General features: G+C 34.6%; 2 protein-coding genes and 1 non-coding gene across 5 annotated transcripts; 1 reads left to right on the forward strand and 2 right to left on the reverse strand.

Annotated features, from left to right (window-relative positions):
• Positions 1-4,280: 4,280 nt before the first annotated feature.
• TRNAT-AGU (transfer RNA threonine (anticodon AGU)) lies at positions 4,281-4,354 on the reverse strand. The gene has a single exon. It is a non-coding gene; the product is annotated as a tRNA-Thr (tRNA).
• Positions 4,355-4,976: 622 nt separating this feature from the next.
• Positions 4,977-11,052, reverse strand: LOC114762252 (COP1-interacting protein 7-like). The gene is made up of 9 exons (XM_028951713.1): positions 10,852-11,052; positions 10,562-10,738; positions 10,166-10,290; positions 9,683-9,717; positions 9,550-9,602; positions 9,294-9,446; positions 8,542-8,774; positions 6,754-8,447; positions 4,977-6,328 (listed from the first exon to the last, which is right to left on the reverse strand). The coding sequence occupies exons 1-9, from the start codon at positions 10,908-10,910 to the stop codon at positions 5,351-5,353; spliced, it is 3,507 nt and encodes a 1,168-aa protein (XP_028807546.1). The 5' UTR covers positions 10,911-11,052; the 3' UTR covers positions 4,977-5,350.
• Positions 11,053-18,118: 7,066 nt separating this feature from the next.
• LOC114762254 (tRNA (guanine(37)-N1)-methyltransferase 2) lies at positions 18,119-24,132 on the forward strand. Of its 3 annotated transcripts, none has more exons than XM_028951716.1 (12): positions 18,119-18,355; positions 18,439-18,589; positions 18,671-18,768; positions 19,545-19,649; positions 20,263-20,325; positions 20,595-20,668; positions 21,296-21,821; positions 21,912-22,031; positions 22,261-22,395; positions 23,060-23,166; positions 23,502-23,576; positions 23,685-24,132. In XM_028951716.1, the coding sequence occupies exons 2-12, from the start codon at positions 18,495-18,497 to the stop codon at positions 23,742-23,744; spliced, it is 1,458 nt and encodes a 485-aa protein (XP_028807549.1). In that variant the 5' UTR covers positions 18,119-18,355; positions 18,439-18,494; the 3' UTR covers positions 23,745-24,132. The 3 variants fall into 3 exon arrangements, with proteins under 3 accessions (XP_028807549.1, XP_028807548.1, XP_028807547.1); XM_028951715.1 differs by having other exon boundaries at positions 18,119-18,304; XM_028951714.1 differs by having other exon boundaries at positions 18,119-18,589.
• Positions 24,133-24,512: the final 380 nt, after the last annotated feature.

Here is a 24,512-nt window from a genome sequence, read left to right on the forward strand (position 1 = left end):
TAAAATTAGATTTACATTTAATAAAAAAATATTGCTTGAACAATATAAATATAAACGACATTCTAAAGAGGACATATATTCAATCAATATATATCTATTTGATTTTTTTTTTTTGATATTATAATATCATCTTGATGTGTCTCAAGACTTTCACGAGAAATCATCCACGACAATTATTGCCTTTCCTGGGCCAGATATGGCAGATTCATGCAAAATCTGAGTGGCCCTTTAATGCCAGAAAATGTAACGTAATTGAATGATGGTTATAGAGTATTTGTTAGGCATGTTATTAAGAAATCATGATATGAAATTTATATTTTATCTAAAAGAATATAAATAAATATGAAATGACATTTTTATCCCAGTGGAGGCTAGATATAGATCCACATGTTGATTCATTAATAGAAGTTTGAATATGGATTATACCCCTTATTAAAGTTATATAATAGATATTAATAAATGTTTTGTTGTAATATGTTGCAATCAGAATTATATTACTTCACTGTGCCAACCAAATACCATGAGATCAACAAATTAAACAAATATTATCTTGATGCACAGAATTGAACCAAACACATGATTACTCATAAGCTCGTGGGTAATTTGATTTTGTAACCATTTTTACTTGTCATCAAACATATGGAGCCAAATCAAGCTATAGTGTGTTCAAATGTCCTATACAATATATATATATATATATGCAGCTCTTACGAATTGAGTGGTTCATGTTCAGGTTCCTGGGTTCTGTGTTGCAATTCTGTGAACAAAAATGAAGAAGCCGCCTGCATCAAAAGCAATGTGGCCTAAAGCAATTAAGGCTGTTCTTGCATGGATCAATGCCAAAAGGATGCATGAGAAAAGCCTCTAATAAGTGGTAACCGATTTTCTTCAACAATCTTCTGATTAATTAGTCAATTATTTTTTTTGGGCCCCGAAGTCTTCTGATTGTTTAATAAAGAATTTTTTTGAACAATTTCTTGATATATATAAGCACGACCTAATTAACATCAGAGGAAAAATCCCTTTTAAGAGAATTTTACATCTCCTTTTTAAGGTGATTTTAGTTAAAAGTAGACTTTATTGTAATATGAAAATAACAAGAAGTCACAAAAATAATGTTTGTGTGTTGTATTTGCTGATAATGTCAGATTGTCAAGTTAGTGACAAATAACACAACTCATTTGTATGGCTTTTGTTGGTGTCTATTATTAGAAGATGCACAGGACATTGATTTTTGCGTATGTATATAGCTGTCTCCTGTACATCTTTAGCATTCAATTCTTTCCCTTTTTGCCTTAGCTTCATATTCAAGCCTTATAACCTTTGTTTTTTCTCTACTTTTCTTCTGTTCGACATTCTAGAAGTATTTTTTTTAAAATTTATTTATGTAATTATCTTAGCTATTTTTTTAACCAATGACTCACACAGTTTCAATCATTTTTGTGCTGAAGTTTTCAAATTTTGATATTTGGGATTAGGATTAGAATGACTCGCAGCTGAATTTTTTGGTAGGAATATTTATAAAATTGTAGACATATGGGTTAGTTATCAAAAGTTGAAATCAAGAGAATTTATTAATTTTTTCCCCATATTGTCAACGTTGAAGCCAAAATTTTTCCTCACATGATTTGGCCAATGTATTAAATACTTTGTTGCAACGATATCGTGATAATTGGGTTGAAGAGTTCGTGATATTAAAGCATAGGTTTGGAGTTAAAATTTTGCAAAATCAATTTGGCGAATTAATTACTACTTATTAGTTTGACTTCCATCCCTTCTTTTCAAAGAGGGAGTTATGATATCTGAGTCCCTCTGATTTTTTTCCCTCTAAAATTCTAATTTCATAACCAGATTGAAGCTCACTAATAACAAAGCTTTATTTATTTATTCTGGATTCAATTGTGTTGCAGGAAGAAAGTGATAATGCAAGTTCAAGCATGTGTAAGTATTCAAAAGAAGAGGAAGCTCACAATCATAAAGCAGTCACGAGCTGATATTGCTCAACTCCTCCACAATGGCAGCCTCCCCCATGCCCTATCCTCCAGGGCACTTTCTGCCTCTTAGTTTCATGACTTTGATGCTATCAAGAAGAGAGCATTTAACACCAAAACGAAACCTATTAGGCTCCAGAATCCCAGTGGAGACAGATAGAAATAGAGATTAATTAGTTAGGTCTTACCTGACTAAACGTTTGTTTCTATACCTGAAAGTCCTAATTTTTGATATCCCCAGAAATAAACGCCACTAAGTGTGGATGGATCCATTCCACTTTTTCGTCGCATTTGGTTCTCTATCCTCCCTCCTCTTTCTCTCTTCTCTCTCTCTCTCTCTCTCTCTATCTCTCTATCTCTCTCCTCTCTTTTCTCTCTCTCTCTCTCTCTCTCTCTCTCTCTCTCTCGACAATACTGCATCACTAATTTACACATAGGGGTGTTCAGGCCGGCCCGTCCCGGTCGGCCCGTTTCGGTCCCGGTCTTATTGGGACGGGACGGATCCGTCCCGAAATTTTTCGGGACGGGACAAACCGGGACGGGACAAAAAGGGACCGGGACGGGACGGGACACGGGACGGGGTCGTCCCGTCCCGGTTCCTTTTTTTAAAAAAAAAAATTTTAATTTTTTTAATTTTTATATAATATCATTTTTTATATTTTTTAAGATTTGAGACTATTGTATGGAACTATGGATATATTTATTTAGAGTTTTATATTTGTTAATGATTTGAGATTATTGATGATTAGAATTTTTAGCAAGTGTTTATTTGTGTTAAAAGCTTTTGTGTTAGAGTTTTTAATAACTATATATGTAAATTTTGAGCTTTTGTTTAAGTTTAAGAGTGCCAAACAAATAAAAAAGATGTTTTATGAGATTTAAGCTCAAAAAAATATAATTAAAAAATTAGATTTTTAAAAAAAATTAAAAAAATTAAAAAAATTAAAAAATTAAAAAAAAAATTATTAGGGACGTCCGGTCCCGTCCCGGATCCGTCCCGTCCGACCGGGACGGGACAACCCCGGGACGGGCCGGGACACGGGACAGAAAATCTGTCCCGTACTGTTCATCGGGACGGAACCGGGACTCTGTCCCGGTCCCGATCCGTCCCGTGAACACCCTATTTACACATATAAAGATTGCTTCAAATATAATGGCTCATATTACTTCTTACAATTGACAAGAGAAGTGAAGAAGAAATAAATGGATAGAGTAGAATAGAGAATTAAATAGCACCCTCTTTTAGAAGGAAAATGCGCTCAGCCCCTAAACTTCAGGTTGAACAACTTTACAGGGACGAGTGTCAAGTGGCTGAATATAATCAGATTGAGAACTTCTGTGAATGCATCATCACCAACATCGCAGATATTTGCGAACATATAGGTATCCACACAGGAATCTTTTTACTTTCAAGTTATATAGTTCTCTCATCTCACTCATCAGTCACCATCATTTTGTCATGAGCTTAACATTCTGACGATATTATTATTGCAGTTGTGTGCAAAACTTGCCTATGAAGGTCACGGAAGCCATAGCAAGTGTGATATGGGCAGCCTCAAAATGTGGTGAATTGCAGCCACTACTTGTGATACGAAGACTGTTTATCAAAAAATATGGCATCCAATTTGATGCTGAGGATGTGGAACTACGTGCTGGGAATTTTGTGAACTCCCAGTTGAAGCAGAATCTGTGCATCAAAGTTGTACCAGAAAATGAGAAGCTCATCAAGTTGATACATGAAATAAATCAAGGGAGATGAAAACAACATCTCAACCTACAACTGGGGATGGTATATAATTTCTAGTTTTCAATCTGATGTTAGCAACTGAGAAACAACTATTGGAATGAGACGGTGCACCGTATTGTACATATATAACTAGCTACAATTTTCTGAAAAGCAAGTGTGTCGGTGCTTTAAAATAAATGTTTATATTGTATCAGTGCGCTTGGACTAATGCTGATTCTCAATATCAAAAAGCTGTTTAAACAAAGATTCGTCATGCTTCTGCTACTTCCACTATAAACTTCTTAACTTGGGTTCCTTTGCAAATTCTTCATGGAGAGAAGGAGTTATGCATTGAAGCAGGAAGATGAAGTTATGGATGCTGAAATGCAGGAGACGAACAAGTTATAGCAAACACCAACGTGAGCAGAATTACGTGTAAGCTGATGACGAAGAAGCATTAGAAGGGGGGAAAAAAGTATAATTCTGCTTGTCTGTACTTATGCTCTCTTCGGTAATGGCGTCTACAATTGCGAATGAAAAAATTAACTCAGCAGGAGAGATATTGCTTTCATTGAGAGTCGAACTCAAGACCTCCCGCTTACTAAACGGGTGCTCTAACCAACTGAGCTATGAAAGCCTGTTGGTCGTAGTTTTAATATAACCAAAACACGTGATGTCGCAAACGGCCAAACAATGCAGATTTTGCTTGGCCCATGCCATTGGATCATAATTGCATCATGAATCTTGCATCGATGAAGCTTTTTCTTCTTATTTTTTTGGCTTAAAAGTTCATAACGCTACCTTAAAGGCTAACACGTAACAATTCCTGCTAGTGCCACTGTGTTCTTCCCCACCTATGTGTTATGTTTTTCCTTGGTCTTCTAGCAACACGTTTTCTGTGGTAATTTTAATTTCGAATGGTATTATTTATCTTAGCGTACCGCACGAAAGGCTTTTTAGCCCCCTTTCAAATCAATATTTGAGTGTATGATGGTAAATAATTTAATTTCATATTCATAAATCAGATTAGGTCTGTATTTTCACAAAACTGAATTGCATTTTGAAGGCTTTCAAAACTCTATTAACTTTTGCATATATGTAAATGACTTTTGTCTTAAAGAGTTTTACATATAATTGAACAAAAATTTGCACCGGATTCTTTTAGCCAATAAATTTCTCAAATAGGTAAAAATACCAAATTTCCCAAGAATTTATTAGTTTTATGTTCATCCTTCATACACTGTAGAATACGAGGCTTGCAATAACATGAATTTGAGGTATAAAATTTTATTTCATATTTTGATGGATTATCACACAAATGTTCCTGAATACACACATTGAAGCTTCATTACACAACAATCCCAAACATCGAAAATTGAAAAATTATGGTATTCACAAAACAGAATCAGCCCACATACAAATTAACTATTACATATGCAACCCTTTTCTTCATATTAAGTTACATTACAAACAAATCCCTGCATATGACCGCTTATTGTGATGTTTGGCAAGCAGTGAAAGACCTACAATCTTCAATAACCAAAAAAAAAAGTCACGGGGACTTCTAAGTAATCAGAACTCTTCAGTTGCTTGTCATAATCCAATTTTCACAGGATCAATCTACAGAGGTATCTCAACTTTTTCTTCCAAAGAATAGAAGCTTACGAAACCCTTTTGCTGCTTTAGACGAATCCTCAACACTGTTCCATTTCTTCCGGGAATGGATTGGTTCTGACGTCAAGCCACCACTAGGTGGAGGGGTGGAAATTTCTATCTCAGATTTTTTAGGTGGGGCAGGAGAATTTTCATGTGATTCATGATAGACCTTGGAATCCACAGCAGACTTTGGAGGGGTTAGAGCATTGTTAGGTGATGCTGCTTTAGGATTTATGATCACATCAGTAGTATGTTCTGGTTTGTCTTCTTTAGGAGCTGAAGATAACTTGTCCAGCACTTCACCTTTAGATTGATTTCTTCCAAACATGCGACCTTGATTTGGCACAGAGCTTGTGTCAAGTTGGCCAACATTTTCAAGCATGGAATCTTTTTCTGAAATCGAATGTCCTGCATTTTTCTCTGTAGAAGTCCTGGGCACCTCTTTAATGTCTTTCAATCCAACATTGATATCATCTGGTTCAACAGAGCAGGTATCATTATGGTTCAATGGCAACACTACTTCGCCTCCCATGTCATGTGGAGTCTTAGCAATAGTGTCAGAAGGAAGTGCTCCATTGAGTTTCTTTTTGTCATCTTTGTGATTTGAGGATTTGACTTCTTTGGGACCCAGTTTCTTCTTTTCTGTACCAGCAGTCCTTTTTGGAGGAAGCCCATTTGCCTTCGAGGGAAGTTTCTTCGTTGTACCTGATTTTGCCCGAGTTGGTGACGGCTTCTGACTTACCCGAGCAGTGGCAAGGCGCTCAATAGTCGAATTCCTGAGGACTGGCTTCTGCAATTTTTTAGTGTCCTCTGCAGATGGACGAGTCTTAGGCTTCTCATTCTTTACTGAAGTTAAGGAGGTCTTATTTCCTGTTCCCGTCTTAGAGCTTCTTTCAGCAATTCTTCTCTGGCGCTGAATCATTAGCTCCTCCATTCTCTTTCTATTTTCTTCTTCCTGTGGATGAAACGAGGGCATACAAGGGAACAAAATCAGAAAAGTGCAAGGCGCTCTAATCCAACAATGAAATAGATCTGAGTGGATTAAAACATATGAAAGGTAAAAACATTCCATATGTATTTGGTGTCAAATACAAGTGTTTTAATACTTAACAATGGAAGCAAGAAGCAAGCCCCTTCATAGACATAGATAAAGATGTTTTAAACACTACTGGTTAGTGGAGTTGCAACCAGCAGTTATAGGCCACTTAGTAAAAGCTTCGGGCCAAAAAAAATTTCTACCCTCCACAACAAACTGACAGTGACTAGCACTCCGGTTGGTTATGGATCTGATAAAAGCACTGAAACATCCCAATTGATAATAACATGTTTATTCTCTTAATTTTCGAGCGAAATTAATAGAACCCAACACATGTAAGCTACCTTATTATATTTGCTCTTCACTACTGCGGTTCTGGTTCCCGGGGATGCTTTACTTCTTGGTGTGATATCGGATCTGCTCTTCCCAAGTGATCCATTTTGGGCTTTAGATTTGGTCTCTTTACTTGAAACTTTGGCTGTTCGAACTCCAGCAGTTTTGGTGCCTGTACCCTTAGTACTACACAGCTCCTTTTCATCTGTTCCAACATTCGAAGGCTTGGAATTTCGTTCTTTTGAAGAAATATTTTCATAATCCATTTCCACAGTCCAAGGCGCTACACTCCGCTCCACAGCTGTTTCACGATCAAGCACCATGAAAAGATCATTTGGCTCATGGAAATTTAGTTTTTCATTCCTATTCTGCAAACTTTCTTGCCTGCTGTTTGCAAATTCAGTCGAAACAATGTCTGAATCCAAGCTTATTTGTGCTGCTGAAAGGGAACTGAACTGGTTTTCTGATGAACAAGATTGGATCATAAAAGAGTCATCGGCCAGCACACCTTTGTTGTTCTTTTCAGCATGAGAACCACCAGTAGCTGATGATGAAATGGAATCCCCATTGAAAACACTAAAATCTTTGCTTCTGTCTTCATTTGCTGGTTTACCTGATTGGTTGACAATAAACCAATCCTCTTCTTTATGGCGTTTAGTGATGGAAGATTCTATGCCAGAGCCAGGTAGAACAGCAGAAGAATAGTTCCCTGGTTCTTCATTTCTCTTTGAAAGCATAAACTCTTCATCTGTGCTATTTATTTTCCTCACAACTGGGAATCCATCATTGCCTTCCTTATAGTATTCAATACAAGCTTGATCCCCACTGTCAAATTTACTACCATTCACAATAAAGGAATCACTTGAAACTGCTTTCATTACCTTGTCAGATTTTAGATTGAATGCAGATGACCTTTCGTGCTCAATATTTTTATTCCCAGCATATTCATCCTCAAACCGTACAGGATGCTGTTCTGCACCTGATGTAGGCTCCTCTTCTCTCAAAAGAAGACTCTGGAAAGCACACCAGTTGTCATTGTCTTTGGTTACTGCTTTAGTTTCCTGACCAGCAGCACTACCGTTTTGCCTGCCAGGAAGTTTTTTCCTATCTCTTTTATTGTGATGGCGGGAGGTTGACTTGTGTCTTCTCTCCAATGAATCCAGAGCTTCCTCTACCTGATGCTTTAAGGAATCCCCATTGACGTATTCTTCATCATCTGACAAACTCGCCTCTGAGATACTACCCTTTTCACCATCTCCGTTAGAGGTTATATAATTAATATTGCGGATAACAACCTTCCTTGAGGACTTCTTTCCATGTTTCTTTTTTCCACTTTTAGATCGTTCCTCTGAATCACTCTCATTACTAGAGTTGTCAGACGCAGTTGATTCATCTTCTTCAGAATTCTCCTGTTTTTGGGAATGTTTCTTCTTTTTAGTAGATTCTTTACGACTCCAGCGATCATCCAGCTCTTGGTCAATGACAACACGAGAATCTTCCATGCTTGGAGGCCAGTGCATATTTCCTGGAAAATATGAGGAGGGAGCCTGCATACCAGGATAGAGGTAGCCTTGATAAGGTGGCATTTGTTGAAATAAAGGACCCTGAAAATGGTGGTACTGAGGAAGATGATTTGGCCATGGCATTGGCCTTTGAGCCCTTCCACCTGTTGAGGGTGTCTGAGCTGACGTTGGCAAGCCATTGTCTGCATAAGATGTGCATTTTTACAAGACCAATTAGGAGTATTGAAAAGATACATTGGTTATGAACCCAGTTAGGGTGGAGCGCAGAAAAGATACCTTGATTAATGTCCAAACTAGCATGGCTTGGGGTTGACTCAGAGAATGATGCATCAACAAAGCCATTTTGCTTCCCAACAGCATCATTATCTTCACCAGCAAGTATAATTCCTGATGTTCTCAAGTATGGCAATTCTGGATGAGAGTGTGCCTGCATTGCTGCTATCTCATCAATCCAGAGCCTATCTTCATTCTTCTGCTTGCAGAGTTCTAGGAAATTAATGCACGCTTCCCTAAACAAACAGAAACTAATATTACATAGCAAAACTTCGAAAGCTTTTTCATGGGAAAAGTGAAGAAGGGCTTTAGAATGAGGCAAAGACAGAGAAAGTGCGAACATCTCAGGAGCATTAAAATTCTGAATCCTTCAGTCCATGACTCTGGACAAAGGAATCTTGTGAATATATAATATCTTATGACTATATAACTCTTGATCCATTATGCCAAAAAGAACAAGAAAGAGACGATAATATCAACAAACCTTGAGAATAAATTGGTGCAATTGCGAAGCAGATTCAAAGACGGACTTAATATTGAATATCATTCAGAAAGTACATTCTATTATTTCGACAATAATTCTTAAGAGCTTCTATAAAGTAAATAACACCCGACAGCATCGCCGTGTGTATTAAAATTATGTTTATTATTTAGCATTGTTCTTCCTAGCCAAGTTAACAAACCAAATGTCACAGTTTCAGTTCCAAGTGAACAGTTTTAATCGATTGCAGTTATTTACTGGAATTGCAGCCAACCTTAAACGAGATGCTCCAAAAGCATCAGCAAAGCATATAAGATCATCTATGGAGTCCAGGTCAAATCCTGCAACTAAAGCACGAGCATATGCCATCGCTTGCTCTTTGCGAAGCATTGCTTTACGATTATCCAGAACACGTTGAAGGCGAACCCTGATGATTAAACACAGATAGAAAAAACAATTTCAGGAAAATTTAGATTTACTTTTGTGAATGAAAAAATGTCTTACAAGAAAGCATGAACTTCAAATACTACCTGGAATTTTCTTCGCATTCAGCTTGATTGGTTCCGTTAAGTTCATCTTTCAGCTAAAATGCACCAGGTGGCATAGGGTCAATACATGGCCAAATTAACCAAGGTAACCTCAGCAAGATTCATATATGCATACCTTGGAGATCGTATTTGACCTTTTGGAGTTCCAATCTGCATGAGACATTACTGGTTTAAGTTCAGGAAATGAATTATTTTGATACAATTCATCAAACAAGAAAAGTTCGAACATGGAGTTCCTTGTCCATTGCTTGATTTACTTGCATGCATACAATGCTAATATTTGGGAGCGCAAATTCAGCTAACACAACTTGTCCTTTTCTTTTTACTAATCCTGTCTTATCTTGAGGCTGAAATGATCTTTGTGCTTTGAACGAAGACGTTTTAAACTATAAATTTATGTCTACCACCATGAAACTGACACCACAGAGATCAGTAGCTTCTTCCACTCTATACAAATTTTGAAGTGAAAAGACAAACCTTCCACTATCCCTTTATGAATGAATAGTTGCATCGAGGAAGTGGATTGAAAATCAAAAAGAAAACGTTAAGAAAACTGATCAAATAAGGTTAAGAAGAGACAATTTCAGATATCCAATACCTTCTGCCTCTGCTCCCACACTGCTGTTCTCACTTGATTGAATGGAACTTTCAATCTGCGCAATCTCTTTCTCGATTGTCACAAGCCTTTCCAAGACTTCTGGCGAGCTTACGAATCTCACAAACCTGTTGAAAATGCATTGAAACAGATAAATAAGCTCGTGCATCTTATCTTCCAAGTTACTAAAAGCTCAGCGGCATTTGCATCGGTCAGTTAACATAGTATATATGACTATACAACATAGCATTTACAGTCCAAAATCGTAGAAAAATCATTGATCTAATCCAACGCTTGGATTTCTGAACATCTTAGAAACTTATTATCTAATGTATCAACATTCCATGTAAGTACAAAATACAAAACGAAGAAGAAAGTTGTTGAGGGATAAAGAATTACCTCTGGAGGGTGGCTTTGGTGAACCAGGGAGCGTGAGCAACTGAAGGACGAAGAATGATAGAATACCCACCTTTCGAAATCTGATCCTTAGCCGTCTTGAGATGCGCCAGAAACGGTTGTAAGAGTCCTGAAGCTACACTCTCGTTCACACCTCCAGCATAGACCACGAGGTCACATCTTCAACAAAGAAATGACAAAACAAACAGAAAACAAAAATCACAAAGTGAAGAAAAAAACCAAATAGCCCAATCAGTAACGCAAGTAAGCATGAAAATGTGAAGTTGCAGAACCTGGTGCGAGTTGGGGTGAGCTGAAAAAGTGCGTGATCGATACGAGTACGGGGGTCCATATCCGAAGGAGAAATGACAGTCAATTCAAAATCTTAGTCCAGTGGCAGGTAGATTTGGACCCTTGATGGCAGTCTCTGGGTTTGTGAGATGCTTGCTTCACATGGAATGAAAGAGAAGACGAAAGAGAAGAAGCACATGGAGGGTAAGTGAGAGTGTGTGAGAATGCAGGGGATTTAGTGGAGTTTTGAAAGTGGGTCCAACAGAACATGGTGTCTCCTCGGATTCAGAGACAGGGTGCTTGGGTAGAAAGAGGATGTAGAGATACAAGGTGGTATAGCGAGTGGTTAAGAGGTCCATTTCATTTCTCTCTGTTAGCTTATCGTCCAAGAGAGCAATGGTGAGAGAAAGAGAGAGAGAAGCTTGTTGTGCTTTTGCTTTGTCGGTGTCACACTGATGAATTGAGTTGAAGAGAGTAATGGTGAGCGAGAGGTGGCGGAAGGAATAATAGGAGTAGTTGCTCTCAGGATCAGCGCCAACTACAACAGAAAAGAAAAAGGTCGCTACTTTTCCATCACGCAAACGTGAATTCCATTTCTAGTTACTACGTTCACAGGGAAACAGGCTGCAATGCACATACATTCCACTGTCAACGCCTTCTTTAACAATTTACAGCTACTCGTTTATTCTTTTTTATCCTCACTTCACAAATCCAATATATTTATAAATGATTTGAACTCCTAACTTTTTTTTTTTAATAAGCAGGTATATTTTCTCATTCTTTGTGTTTAAGAAAAATTAAAAGAAAAAGAAAAAGAAACTTAGTAGGCGTTGGGTTCCCTCAATTTACAAGGGTCCATTTTAACTCATGAACATTTTTACGATGTGGTTTTTTTTGGTAATATACAAATGGTTAATACCACCAGAATAAGAATCTTATAATGGTTTAAAAAATTAATTTGAGTTATATTTACTAAGTTATGAAACATAATTTCTCACAGATAATTAATAGAAAAAATAAAAAGAAGATGGAAATTGCAATATATTTCAATTTAGGCACCTAAGAGGTTAAAATCCCAGGACAAGAAGTGATGTTTGATTTGGTATTTTGCAAATGTAGCCAAATGATTAAAATGCCATTGTATCAAAAAAGTTTATTAATAAGTTGCGAACTAGTAAGGACCAATGTTTAATAGTAAATGACAAGATATGTATTAGCAATGACAAGTTATTTACTAATAAGTTGTGAATTAGTAATAACACATATTGAACAAACAATGACAAGAAATATACTGACAATAACAAGTTTGGTAAAAAAAAATTTTAGAAAATCTAATACAAGAGCATTTTACTTATTTGGCTACATTTGTAAAATACCAAATCAGGCACTATTTTTTCTTCTAGGATTTTGACCTCTTAGTTGCCTGAATTAAAGTATTATAATTTTCAACTTCTTTTTATGTCATTTTTTCAATTAATATTTGGAAATTCTATTCTTTTAATAGTATATAGTGCCCTCTATATTGTTTTATATTGTAACTATTTGGTTTATCCATGTCTTTATATTTAAAAAAATAAATATGATTAATAATGCTCATCAATTGTTAATTTTTTTTGGACAGGCACCATTTATCGACTATAAGACAAAAGCCAAGACAAAGAACGTTAGGCTCTTGGCAGTTGGGGCACTCATAATGAGAATAAATGGTTGCCATTTTCTTGTTTGAGGAATATTTGTCTCGTATTAAATTGTTATTATCATTATTCATTGCAAAGTCATTCAACTGCTTATATAGTGATTAATTAACCATATAAAATATAGAAACAAAAGTTCTTCTTTTGGGGACGGAAGCATAAACTTTAAATGGAGATAATTTTAAAAAAATGTTATTAATGATTTGTAATTAAAAAAAAACACTTATTCTTTATAATAACAAACACCATGTATCAGTCACTTACAAAAATTCTATTCTTTTTAAATATCATGATTGCTAATTTTATGTCTCAAATTAGAAAAGGAAATCACATTTTGTAGTTAAGGATAAGGACTCTGGTGCCTGTATGTGGTAGGTGGATCATTGACGTAAAATAATTGAATTAATTAATAATGAATTAAGAAAAATAAACCTGCCGCAATCATAGCCTTCACTAATAAATGATAGCTTTTCAGCTTAATTAATTAATCAATTAGGGTTCGTGTTTGTTGGCCGGAAATATAATTAATTAAACTTTATGTCTGCTCATACGTAACTTTCCAACCGAATCAAACGCTCATGAGATTGCTTCACTGTATTCATGGACGTTGGCCCTAATTGTTGCTTTTCCTTTTTTAATATGATTATCTTTTGTTCTTTAATTCTTCTCTCATATTTTTCCTTGACTTGGTTGATTTTTACTTAATTTATTCACTGCTGCCATTTTTGCCAATACGTCAATAAGTTATTTTCTATATATATCTACTACCTCCGCTCCTAATTATAAGAGCCAGTTGACTAATTTGAAAAGATTAAGGAAAGAAGTTAAGTTAGTTATTTGTAATTAATATATATTGTCTTTCCTAAAATATCCTTGATAATCAAGTATATTTGCTAAAACTACTATTGTTAGAAAGACTACTTTGGGAAGAAATGCATTAATATGAGAGACAAAATGGATTGGAAATCTTATATTTAGGACCAAAATAAAAGTCAAACAAGATCTTATATTAAGAACCAGAGGTAATATATGAGAAGAAAAAATAGTTTTACGTAAGTTTCTAAAATATTCGCAACGTGGTAATTATATGACCTCAGATTAATTGTGTTTCACCCTTTTTACTGTAGCCAACTTTATATTCCAATTAATTTGTACTAAGGGCGAAAATATAATTAAGGAACACTAATCATGAATATCAATAGTCAACAGCAATATGATTAATCAATTGAGAATAGCACCATACATCAATATGAAATCATTAGATGATAGTCTTTTTAGATGAAGTATCAGCGTCTTAAATTTAATTAGATCATTCATAAAATGTCCTGTCATGTACCAAAGAATGTAGACTGTCCAATAAATAATCATGTGCTTAAATTGGCATAAAATAATAAGGCTACTTATAGTGGTGGAGATTCTCCAACAAATAATAATCAATATTAATTTAAATGAAATAATGTATATCCTACATGTGAAATGCAATTGTAAGAGCTCTTATTCCTTAACAAAAATCAGTCTCTGATATGGCAAAGAACAATATTAATTCATAGCTTCTGATAATAAAAAAAAAATCCTACCAAATCATAGTTTAAATTAATTAATTAATTAAATGAAGATCTCAGAAATCATTTTCCTGTCCAACATTATTTTTAAAATTATTAGTTTTAAATTATGAAGAGATTCGCAAATTCTTGCTCATGGACAAATTAAAATGCATGTGAACATTCATGGAGGCCAAGCCAGGTTTCGTGGGTCTCAGAACAAAGCATGCTTGGCAAATTGGTTTTGGCAATATTCACATAAGTATTATATATAACCTTCGAGAGTTTCTTTTCTTTTCTTTTTTTTCTCTTTTATCAAAGAAAAAATGATATAATCTTGCACAAAAACAAGCATTGCAGTGCAGCAAAAGCAAAAGAACATGAGAGAAAATTAGTAAATGCATAAGAGTTATATATTATGCAATTATATAAGTTAATTCTGTTTTTTTTTTTAATGTTGTTGAAGCTCTTTAAACTCTTTGGATGCTTATAAATAGAGATTATGAACGACACAATTGTAGGCTTCTTGTGAAGAGAATTCTCCCACGTTTTCTCTTTACATTTCGCTCTTTTCTTCCATTACATTTTTTAATTTTCATGACATTATTTTTTTATTTTAAGAAATTAAATACCAATTTATGCGTCATCAGTATCAATATATTTGAAAGCATTGAAGGGTACAGCCTCATTCCCTGGATTCCATCCAAAATTTGGGCTTTATATAATTTGAGTAAATTTTATATATTCTAACGTGAAATATACATATCCTTTAAAAATAATGCATGGCATTAAAAAAACTGGGAAACATGGGGCTGTTTGTTTTTGTTCTTTGTTTTCTTGTTCTCAGGACAATTTTGTAAAATTGTTTCTTGAAACTATTTTTGAAAAAAAAAACAAAAGAATTTGTTTGGATAATAATCTAAAAAAATCATGTTTACAAGAAAAAAAGATTAAAAAAAATCATACTTAGTAAGTGATAGTTGTTGCTAGTATTGATAAGTAGTAGATAGTAAGTGAGAAGAAAAAAAGATTTTTTAAAATTTTTCAAACCAAAAAATAAAAAACACGAAAACAAAAACAAGAAAATATGTAAAAGTTATTTTGGCTTTTTAGTTTTTAAAAACATGTTACTGTTTTTTTTTTTTTTTAAAACAATCAACTAAAAACAAGTTACCAAACAAGTTTTTTTATTTTTCTGTTTTAAAAACAAAAAATTGTTTTCAAAACAAAAAACCATGCTTTTTTGTTATTAAAGTTGCGGTTCAATTTAGATCAAAGCCAAACCCTATAATTTATTAATTTTTTCTTACGGAACTAATCTTTAACTTATAGTTTTGGTCAACTTTCATCAAAGCCCTCATTATTACCAAACATTATCGTCATATTACCAATATGTTATGTCAAAGAACTTTAATGAAAGTTGGCTATAATTTTAGTTAAGAATTGATTCCTTATTAAAAAAAAGATATAGAGAAATTTTACTCATATATCATGGGCACTTAGTGCGATATATACCAGATTAAAAGCCTATTATTAGAAAGAAAGTGGAAAATTAATAGTAGGATCCACAATAATCCATAATCAAGAATGATAATATTGGAGTTAAGGTAGATTCAACGAATGCTGAAAAGGTGTAGCAGAAAAGCAAAGGTTGAAGCTGATGATATTAGCTGGAAATATGATGACACATCTTCTCAATGATGAAGATGGTGGAACTCCCTGTCTCACCACTGAGAATTATATGAAAACGATCCTATCACTATATATATATATATTTCGCTGGGTCCACTATGGTTGAAAACTAATTCCAATACAAATTACTGCCTTTTATGTTTAATATAAAAATCAGTTTTACATTCAATTTGGTATTAAATTTAAGACTCAAATCTGTTTTGACTCTCATATTTATTCATTTTGTTCAAAGTAGTCCTTATATTAATTATACATGTTAAATGTTTCATTAAATGGAAATTCTAAGCTAATACATATAATTAGCAAAAGTATTTTAAGAGACAGAATATCTATTTATTTTAAATAACTAACTTAACAATCTTTTTTAATCTGCTCAAATTAGTTGATTAACTCTTATATTAAGGACCAAAAGTAGTATATCTACATATATTGCTAAGTTATAATTATTAATAAGCATTGACATGAAGTTTTAACCGACCCTAAAACGCAAGCAAACCCCCTCACCTGCAACACAATCTCATAATACTCAAGCTCTAATCTATTTGTCTCTCTTTCCCTTTGAGATCATACCATATCATCTATTCTTGAAAAAGCATTTTTAAACGTGTCAGTTCTAGTTGCGGTAGATGTGACTTCTCTCCCAAGATATTTTACCTTTATCCTCAAAAATCTCAATACGCACACATACGAAAACATGATAATCGATGATAAATAAACCAATGAATATGTTTAAATAAACAATGATTTATAAGGGCATGTTTGGATAACATAGAAAACCATGGTTTTGGGAGACTTGCCAAACACTCAGGAAAAAACAGAAACTATGGTTTTGGATCAAAACCATGGTTTCAGAAAAAGTGAATCCATTTTGCTTCTGACTCAAATGGGAGAATATGATTGTGCCTGTAGAGTAAATCTTAACGATAATATGATTTTAACATTCCTCAATTATTTTTTTATAAACATATTTAATCTTATATTTTATAAATATATATACATATTAATTATATTATTTTATATATTATTAATTATGTTGGTAAAAAAATATATTATTAACAATTTTATTTTTTCAAATTAAAATATATTATAAAATCTATCTTTTATGTAATTATCATATTAACTTATGCTTTTTTTAGTAAAATTTGTACATATAAAAAGTTCTTTTGATAACAACTATCCAAACACTCTTATTTATCAGAATCACTTTTTCATAAAATCTATTATTTACAAAATCTATTTTTTCCAGAAGCTATTCTCCAAACCATAATTTGGTTTCATCCAAACATCCCCAAGTTGAACTGAAACTTGTAGAGGGCTAATGCATGTTTAAATCTTTTAAATACTCAATTCATGCATTATATATCTGGTGACATATGGAGAAACATGGGCACCTCTTTTATTAAATATTACCTCCAATTCTAATTATTAGATCTTGTTTGTAGACTATAAATAAGATCTTATAATTAAGATTGAAAGTAGTATTCAACTTGTATTCTCTTTCTTATACAGGTGAAGCTGTATACCACTTTAACAAACAGTTTATTGGTGTTTTAAATTTATTCAATTTGCCTTATGATAGGCTGCAGAATAAAATGGGCTCGAGCCTCATATTGAGGAAGACATTAAGCAAAGGCTGAGCCCAATAACAGAAAGAGGGTTTGACAGAAAATGAAGACCCGAAAATGTGGAAGGGAAAGGTGAAAGGGTGGTACGGGCCGGATGCGACCTGAGTTTAGCCGAGATTAGTAGCTTTGGATCTAGTTTTGTAAGTGATTCGAGGTGCTTACTCCTTATTTTGTAAATTATGATTTCAAGCAAGCCTTGACTTGGCTTATTTATATGAAAGAATTTCAATGAACTCTCTCAGCAATTAATATCAATAAACTCTTAAAATAATTTTGAAATTTCATTATACTTCTTTACTTAATTTTTCCTTTGTGAGAAGATAAAAATACCCTTAATTATTTTATTTGAGTTGCAGATCAATCAATTTGTGTTACAAATTGTTAAATTCTTGTTGTAAACAGCTAAATTTGAGTTATAAATCCAAATAAATTTTTTGGATGAGGAACTCAAATTTGGTAATTTATAATAAGAATTCAACAATTTATAATAAAAATTTAACAATTTGCAGTACAGATTTGATGATTTGTAACTGAAATAAAATAAGCGTATACTGTCTCCTCACACAACAAATTTTGGCCAAGCGGCTGTATAGAAATTTCAGAATTTTTTAAGAGTTGATTGACATTAACAGGGATTACTGAAATTTTCCCTTTATTCAGACTCCATAAACGATGCCGTTTTGCTACTTCTTCTTCCGCCCTAAATTCTGAGAATTCCGAATTCGTCTCCGGTCTGCTTCTTTGTTTCTGATGAAGTCTGAACTCTGAACTTCCCTCCTGCTCTTCCGTCTCCCGCCCTCGCCGTGGTTCTCCGCTGTACGTCACCGTCGTGCTCCTCAGTCTGGCACCCTCGTGCACTGTTGCTTAGTTCTTGGCTCTCCATCCCGCTCACTCTCCATTCTGGTATCCAGTTACTGGCTGTCAATGTCAAGGGTTTCTGAATCCGGTCTTGCTGTATGATTGAGAGCTGCCAATCGCTTTCAACCTTAGTTTACGGTTATAGCTTTATTCGTTGGCTTTACCTTTTGCTGAAACAGGATCAGGAATTGTTCTTGTCATCATTCAGTTCAATTGATTATTCTTGTTTCACACAATGTTGGAGAAGAGCAAGTTTGACGTGCATTTGAAATTGTGGGCGCTTCGACTACCTTGCCAACTGTGCAAGGTTGCCACTCGAATACTCAACGGGTACTCATTTCTCTGTTTAAGGCTCCATGTTGTACTTCTATCTGTCTTCTTATTTCTGATTCAAGTTTCATCATTGTGCAGTTACTTGCTTGACAAGCCCCGAGTTAAACCTATCACGGAGGATCCAACATGTGAGAAAAATCGCTACCTTATATTATCCGAGAGTGTTCAAAATCAAGGTGTGAACTTCTGAACTCTTGTCTCACCTTTTGAGACAATCCTTCACATGTTTTATTCTTATACATTTACTATATTGATCTAGAATAAGGAATATTATTTTATCTATATAATGCACATGTCATTCATCATCTTGCATTTATGTTTTCCAGTTATTCTTGAGTAGTCATCTACCTGTTGCCAGAATAGTTTGGTCTAAAATCTGTTTGAGCATTAGGCTTTGTTGCATGCATGTCTGATTTTGGCAATCCGATTTCTAAAATCTTATAATTCTTAAAATAATCTTCTCAGGGAAATGTTTTTGCTGTTATTAGTTCTGTGTTCTCATTGACATCTGCCTTGGCTGCCATTTCGCAGTGGCATGGCAGAAATTGAGGAAAACTTCACGAAACATCTAGATGGCAGGCTGGCAGCCTTTACATGGTGCTGCCTTCATGTAATATAGAGTCAATTTTGGAAATAACTCTTTTCTTTTTTTGATCATTTAACTGTTGGACTTCCCAAGGTGGAGGGTATATGTAGCACATTAGTAAATTTTCAGCTAAGCAATTATTTGTGTGGAGATTATGGATGTACTACCTTTTTTTTTCTATTTTCATTAAAAAATGTTTTTGTATGATTTTCTAAAGTATTTATTTTAAATGCTACTGCGTCATTTGCCATGATGGCTTGACAGTTTCCCGGCTTGGCTGCACCTTTCTTTTTTTTGGATGATACTTCTATCATATTTATACTTTCAGCTAACATGTTTATCTGACCTAATTTTGGTCGAGGGCAGATTTATCTGATATCCCCGAGAAGAAGCTTGAGGAGCTAAAGGGGTTGTGTGAGATTGAAGTTTTGCCCTATACATTGACGCTGGGGTATTCATACTGGACTGCTGGTGAGTGCGCTATTCTCCCAGAGTGTGCTGTGGATGCTACATCTTAACCACTTCCCTTCCCTTTTTAACAAAAACTGGATAGAGGAAGCGCCTTTAGATTTATGTAAATACCTTGCCTAGTATAGTAGTACTTTGTTGGATGGAGTGGGGTTCGATTTTCCTTTAATTCTTGGGACTCAAGATTTTCCTGATTGATTGATAATAAAAGAATGGTGTCGTAGTTAGTAATGTTTGGAAGTCTATAGACAGCTGATAGCTCTTATAAATATTTGCTTTGAAGTATCTTCTTCAACACGTGGTTTTGGTTTGGGTTTTCCTTTGCACTGTTTGTACAACAAACGTAATTCCAATTCTGTAACCTCTTGTCTAGCATGGTAAAATTTGCTTGCAGTTAACAATGTTATTTTGTTTCCATTCACTTTGAAATTAAAAGAAAAAAATTACATCCCAAAGACACAAGAGGATAAAAATTTAAAATATTTGATTATCATATCCTATCTGTGGACTGCTATCAGCTAAATTGTTTGGTTATAGATTTGTAATAATTCATGTTTTACGCTTACTCTACCTTTGCTAATGTTTTAAAATTTCTGATTAATTTCTGTATTTGCAGATCATGTGCTGAAGCAGATACTGCCTCCTGGAGTGGAGGTGCCTTCATCTTTTGAAACAATAGTTAAGTATTCAGTTCATTTTGATTTTTGACATAGCCTCTGGGTTACACTCTTCTGCTATAACAATAAACTTTTTTTGTTTCTTTTTTTTTTTAAAAAAAAAAAAACTTTGTTACACTTGTTTTTGTTATGAACCTACTGCTCTGCGTTTTCAATTTTTTTGTTTTTTTCCCCTTCCCTAGAGGGCGGCATGAGCTTACCAATTTTCTTAACGGTAAGGTCTCTTTGGTCAGTCACTAGTTGTAACCTAACATTTGTGCTACTTATGCAGGTCACATCGCTCACTTAAACTTACATGATGGATTACTCCAGTACAAGGATGTTATTGCCAATGTTCTATATGATGTATGTTAGACTACTTCTGGCTTTTGATGCAGCATGTTCAATGTTTAATTGGGTGTTTGTTGCTGCTCCTGTTACTCTGTGCTTGCATATGGAGATTAGAAAGTCCTCCTAAAAAGATTATTTCCTGTTCAAAATGCTTTTATAATCATTGGTATTACTCCTTTTTTGGGTATATCAATGTAATGGTTGCAGAAATGGTGAAACTTTGAGCTTTAAATACATGTTTTAATGCTTTTTTCCCTGGCCTGTCGTACTGAGAAGCCATCCTTTGGTTAAATTAGGTGTTAAAAAATTATGCATCTATGATTGTGACTGATTTTAGTAGTGATGTATTTGTCTTTCGAAATCTTTACGCTGGTCCGATTTAAGCATAATGAATGACCTGTTTGAACAGAGCTTTTATAAATGTCTTTATGAAAGATTTCTACGGCCCTTGCTTGAATAAATTTTCACTACCACTTTAGGACTCAAGAAATACTTATCTGAAAGCCCTTTATTGCTATATTGATGTTTACATTGATGCTGATGCAAAAATTAATCTAACATAATATATTTAATAGTCATCATGCATGTGTTTTAGCATGCACATTCCTTCTATTAACGTCTGTGTAGTAACTATTTGTGCAGAAAAATTATCCAAGAATCAAAACTGTTGTTAATAAAGTTGGAACCATCACCAATGAATTTCGTGTGCCCAAGTTTGAAGTTTTAGCAGGAGAACATGATATGATTACAGAAGTGAAGCAATATGGAGCCACTTTCAGGCTAGATTATAGTCTGGTTTATTGGAATTCAAGGTTGGAACATGAACATAGAAGGTTGGTTTCTCAGTTCCAAGCAGGGGAGATCATTTGTGATATGTTCGCTGGAATAGGTCCTTTTGCTATTCCTGCAGCACAGAAAGGATGCATAGTGTATGCAAATGACTTAAATCCAGATAGCGTCCATTATCTGAAGATAAATGCAAAAATCAACAAGGTTGATGATCGCATTCGTGCATACAATATGGATGCAAAGAACTTCATCTCCCATTTGATGGAAGTCCCAGAGACTGAGATTAGAATAGAATCTAATGTCCCCATAGCAAAGACTTGTGAAACATGCGAGATACATGACATCTCTGAATCACATTTGGGAAATGAGAGGTTAACTGGTAATATATTTGGTAATCAATAACTGCAAAATATCAATTAGTACAAAATAAATGAAAGCATGTTCTCTGATCCCAATATTTCCATGGCAGTTGAGACAAAAGATCTTGGAGATAGTATTAACACTAGTGTGGAGGATGCTCACGGTTCAGCTAGAAATGGTACCACATCTGTTGCTGCTGGTAAAAGATCTTCTGATAGTTTTCAAGAAGGTATTTTGGGGACTATAGTAAAAAATACGGCTGCTACTAGATGTGACGATTACTTCATCTTATTGTGCATAAATTTTTTCTGCAATCTTCAGTTCCAAACTTAAAGACTCATAAAACTATATTGTCTAACACTGTTCCCTCTTCCTGAAACAAAATTAAAGCATTGTTACTGATATTCTTTGTGATTGAAACTTGAATGTAAAGCTTGCAATTATTTTCCTTGTTGCAGGTATCACTGAAGATGGTAACAGAAAAGGAAGCACAAACAAGAGAGTTAAAGGCTCTGACATTTCTGACACCAAAACATGGGAACATACTGACCATGTAATAATGAATCTACCCGCATCAGCTATTCAGTTTCTAGGTAGGGATGCCAGACGATGTGAATATTTTTTTCCTAACTCATTTAGCCATTTTAACCTCTCAGGTGATACTTTTTGATCCATAATTAAAAGAAAAGAAACAAAGGACACTCTAAAACAACTCCAATATTTAATTTGTCGATATCAATAATAGAAAGGTAAAGAAGGAGGGACTATATTTGATTAATTGCATATTTATAATGAAGAAACATGAATCGAGGCCCAATATGCTGAAAGCATCCTTGGTCCTGAAATCATTATTCAAATCCCTAAATTGGACCCTAATTCCCAAGTCAAAAAGTATGATTAGCAACGCCATTTTGTAAGGTTTATCAGTAATGGGAGTTTCTTTTAATTTGTTGTTGGGTGGCTTTACTAATTTTAATTGGTTCAGAATTTAGTTTGATTAAGAATAACTTGTATAGTTTTTTATACTCACACATGGTGAGAATTATATATCCTTATGATCATGGACCTTTGGCTTTCTGGATGATGCCTAACCTTATTGTAAAATCTAGCTGTCATAATCCAAGACTGATCTTTATCCAGGTTCTTCTTGGTTGTTTTCTGTATGATTTGTTCTGGATAATTAGATCCATCTTCTTTTACTAGCCTCTTCTCTCAACATTTTTAGACTGTTATCTGACATCAGATGTTTCCTGGCAGATGCATTCAGGGGATTAATCCAGAGGAAATATTGGCAGGGACATCTACCATGGATTCATTGCTATTGTTTCATTCGGGCAACTGAAACTCCTGAATCTATACTAGCTGTGAGTTCATTTTGTTGCTTATGGCTTTATCTCCTGCCCTCCCCAGAGGTTTTCCTCAGAAAAGAAATTTTGCAGTATGAAAAAATAGAAGAAGAAAATAGTCGGCTCATTGAGTTATGGTTTTCAAGATCTTCTGCTAGTTAAGATGAATTTAGGCATTTTGAATTTTCTTCTATTAGATAGCTGGGCCTGGACAATTATTGTATGACAATTGTCTATCCAGTGTTTCACCAGTATTTTAGTTCTGGTAGCATTCAAGAAAGTGCCTTTCTATACGTTGTGTTGTTTAGTAACTGAAGTCCCTTTTATTTCCTCGAACTGGTAAACTCTTGCAGGAGGCAGAGTCTGCTATAAATGCTCAGATACAAGACCCAAGATTTCATCGGGTCAGGGATGTGGCTCCAAACAAGGTAATCTATTATCACCATTAAACTCACTCACCTAACTTGTGCAATTCCTGCATAGATAGAATGTGTATAATTATCCACTAAACTGCTTTATTTTTCTTAATTATGCAGGCAATGTATTGTTTAAGCTTCAGGATGCCAGAAGCATGCTGCAGGGAAGATGTTTGCTGACATTATGGTTAGCTTTCCAGTTGAATAGCCCTTTTCTCTCTTCAGTGTTCAACTGAGCCAATGCTCGTTCATGCGCGGGAATATGACAGTCCTATCTGACTCAGATCTATATATTTCAAGGCTTAGAGAATTAGAAGTTTGACCTAGGTATCCTTTTCTTGATTCATTTTTCTTGAGAAGTGTCGTATTCTGGATTGTTAGTACATTTTTAACGCTTCTGAAATGTTTAGCTCCCCTACTTCTGCTTCTTCTAGAAGAGAAACATGCCTATTGTGGTTTGTTCTTTCATGCTCAGACTACATGGAATTACGTTAGCATCGTGTTTTACATTTTTGAAAACAGACTTTGTCTGTATCATTACATTAGCATTTCAGCACTTTATTTTGAATCCTGGCTGTGTTGTTAAAAAAGCGGATATATGCGTCGGACGTGCATATAGGTATTTCTGCCAAGTTTGTTCTGCAGGCGCCTGGAGGTATAGTTTCCCTCATCAATCTTTACCTCATGCAGATTAGGTGGCAGTTGATAAGATATAATAATAGCGCTCCATGCTGTATGAAAGTTTACAAGAGTAATCGGCAACTAACAAAATTTCTCTAGTGCTATGATTGACCAGAACATGCAAGTACCTACGAAAACACGACCCAACATATTCAATAACGTCTTCAAATCTCAATTTTTCTGGGACAATGCCAATAATTGGTACCCTGGGGCCTGAATTAATTGAGAGATCCAAGACCAGATGTATAATATTTCACTTTTGTTCTA

This window comes from Neltuma alba, unplaced genomic scaffold (genome assembly GCF_004799145.2).
Source record: "Neltuma alba isolate B1F8T4 unplaced genomic scaffold, ASM479914v2 tig00011202_pilon, whole genome shotgun sequence".
Lineage (NCBI taxonomy): Eukaryota > Viridiplantae > Streptophyta > Magnoliopsida > Fabales > Fabaceae > Neltuma > Neltuma alba.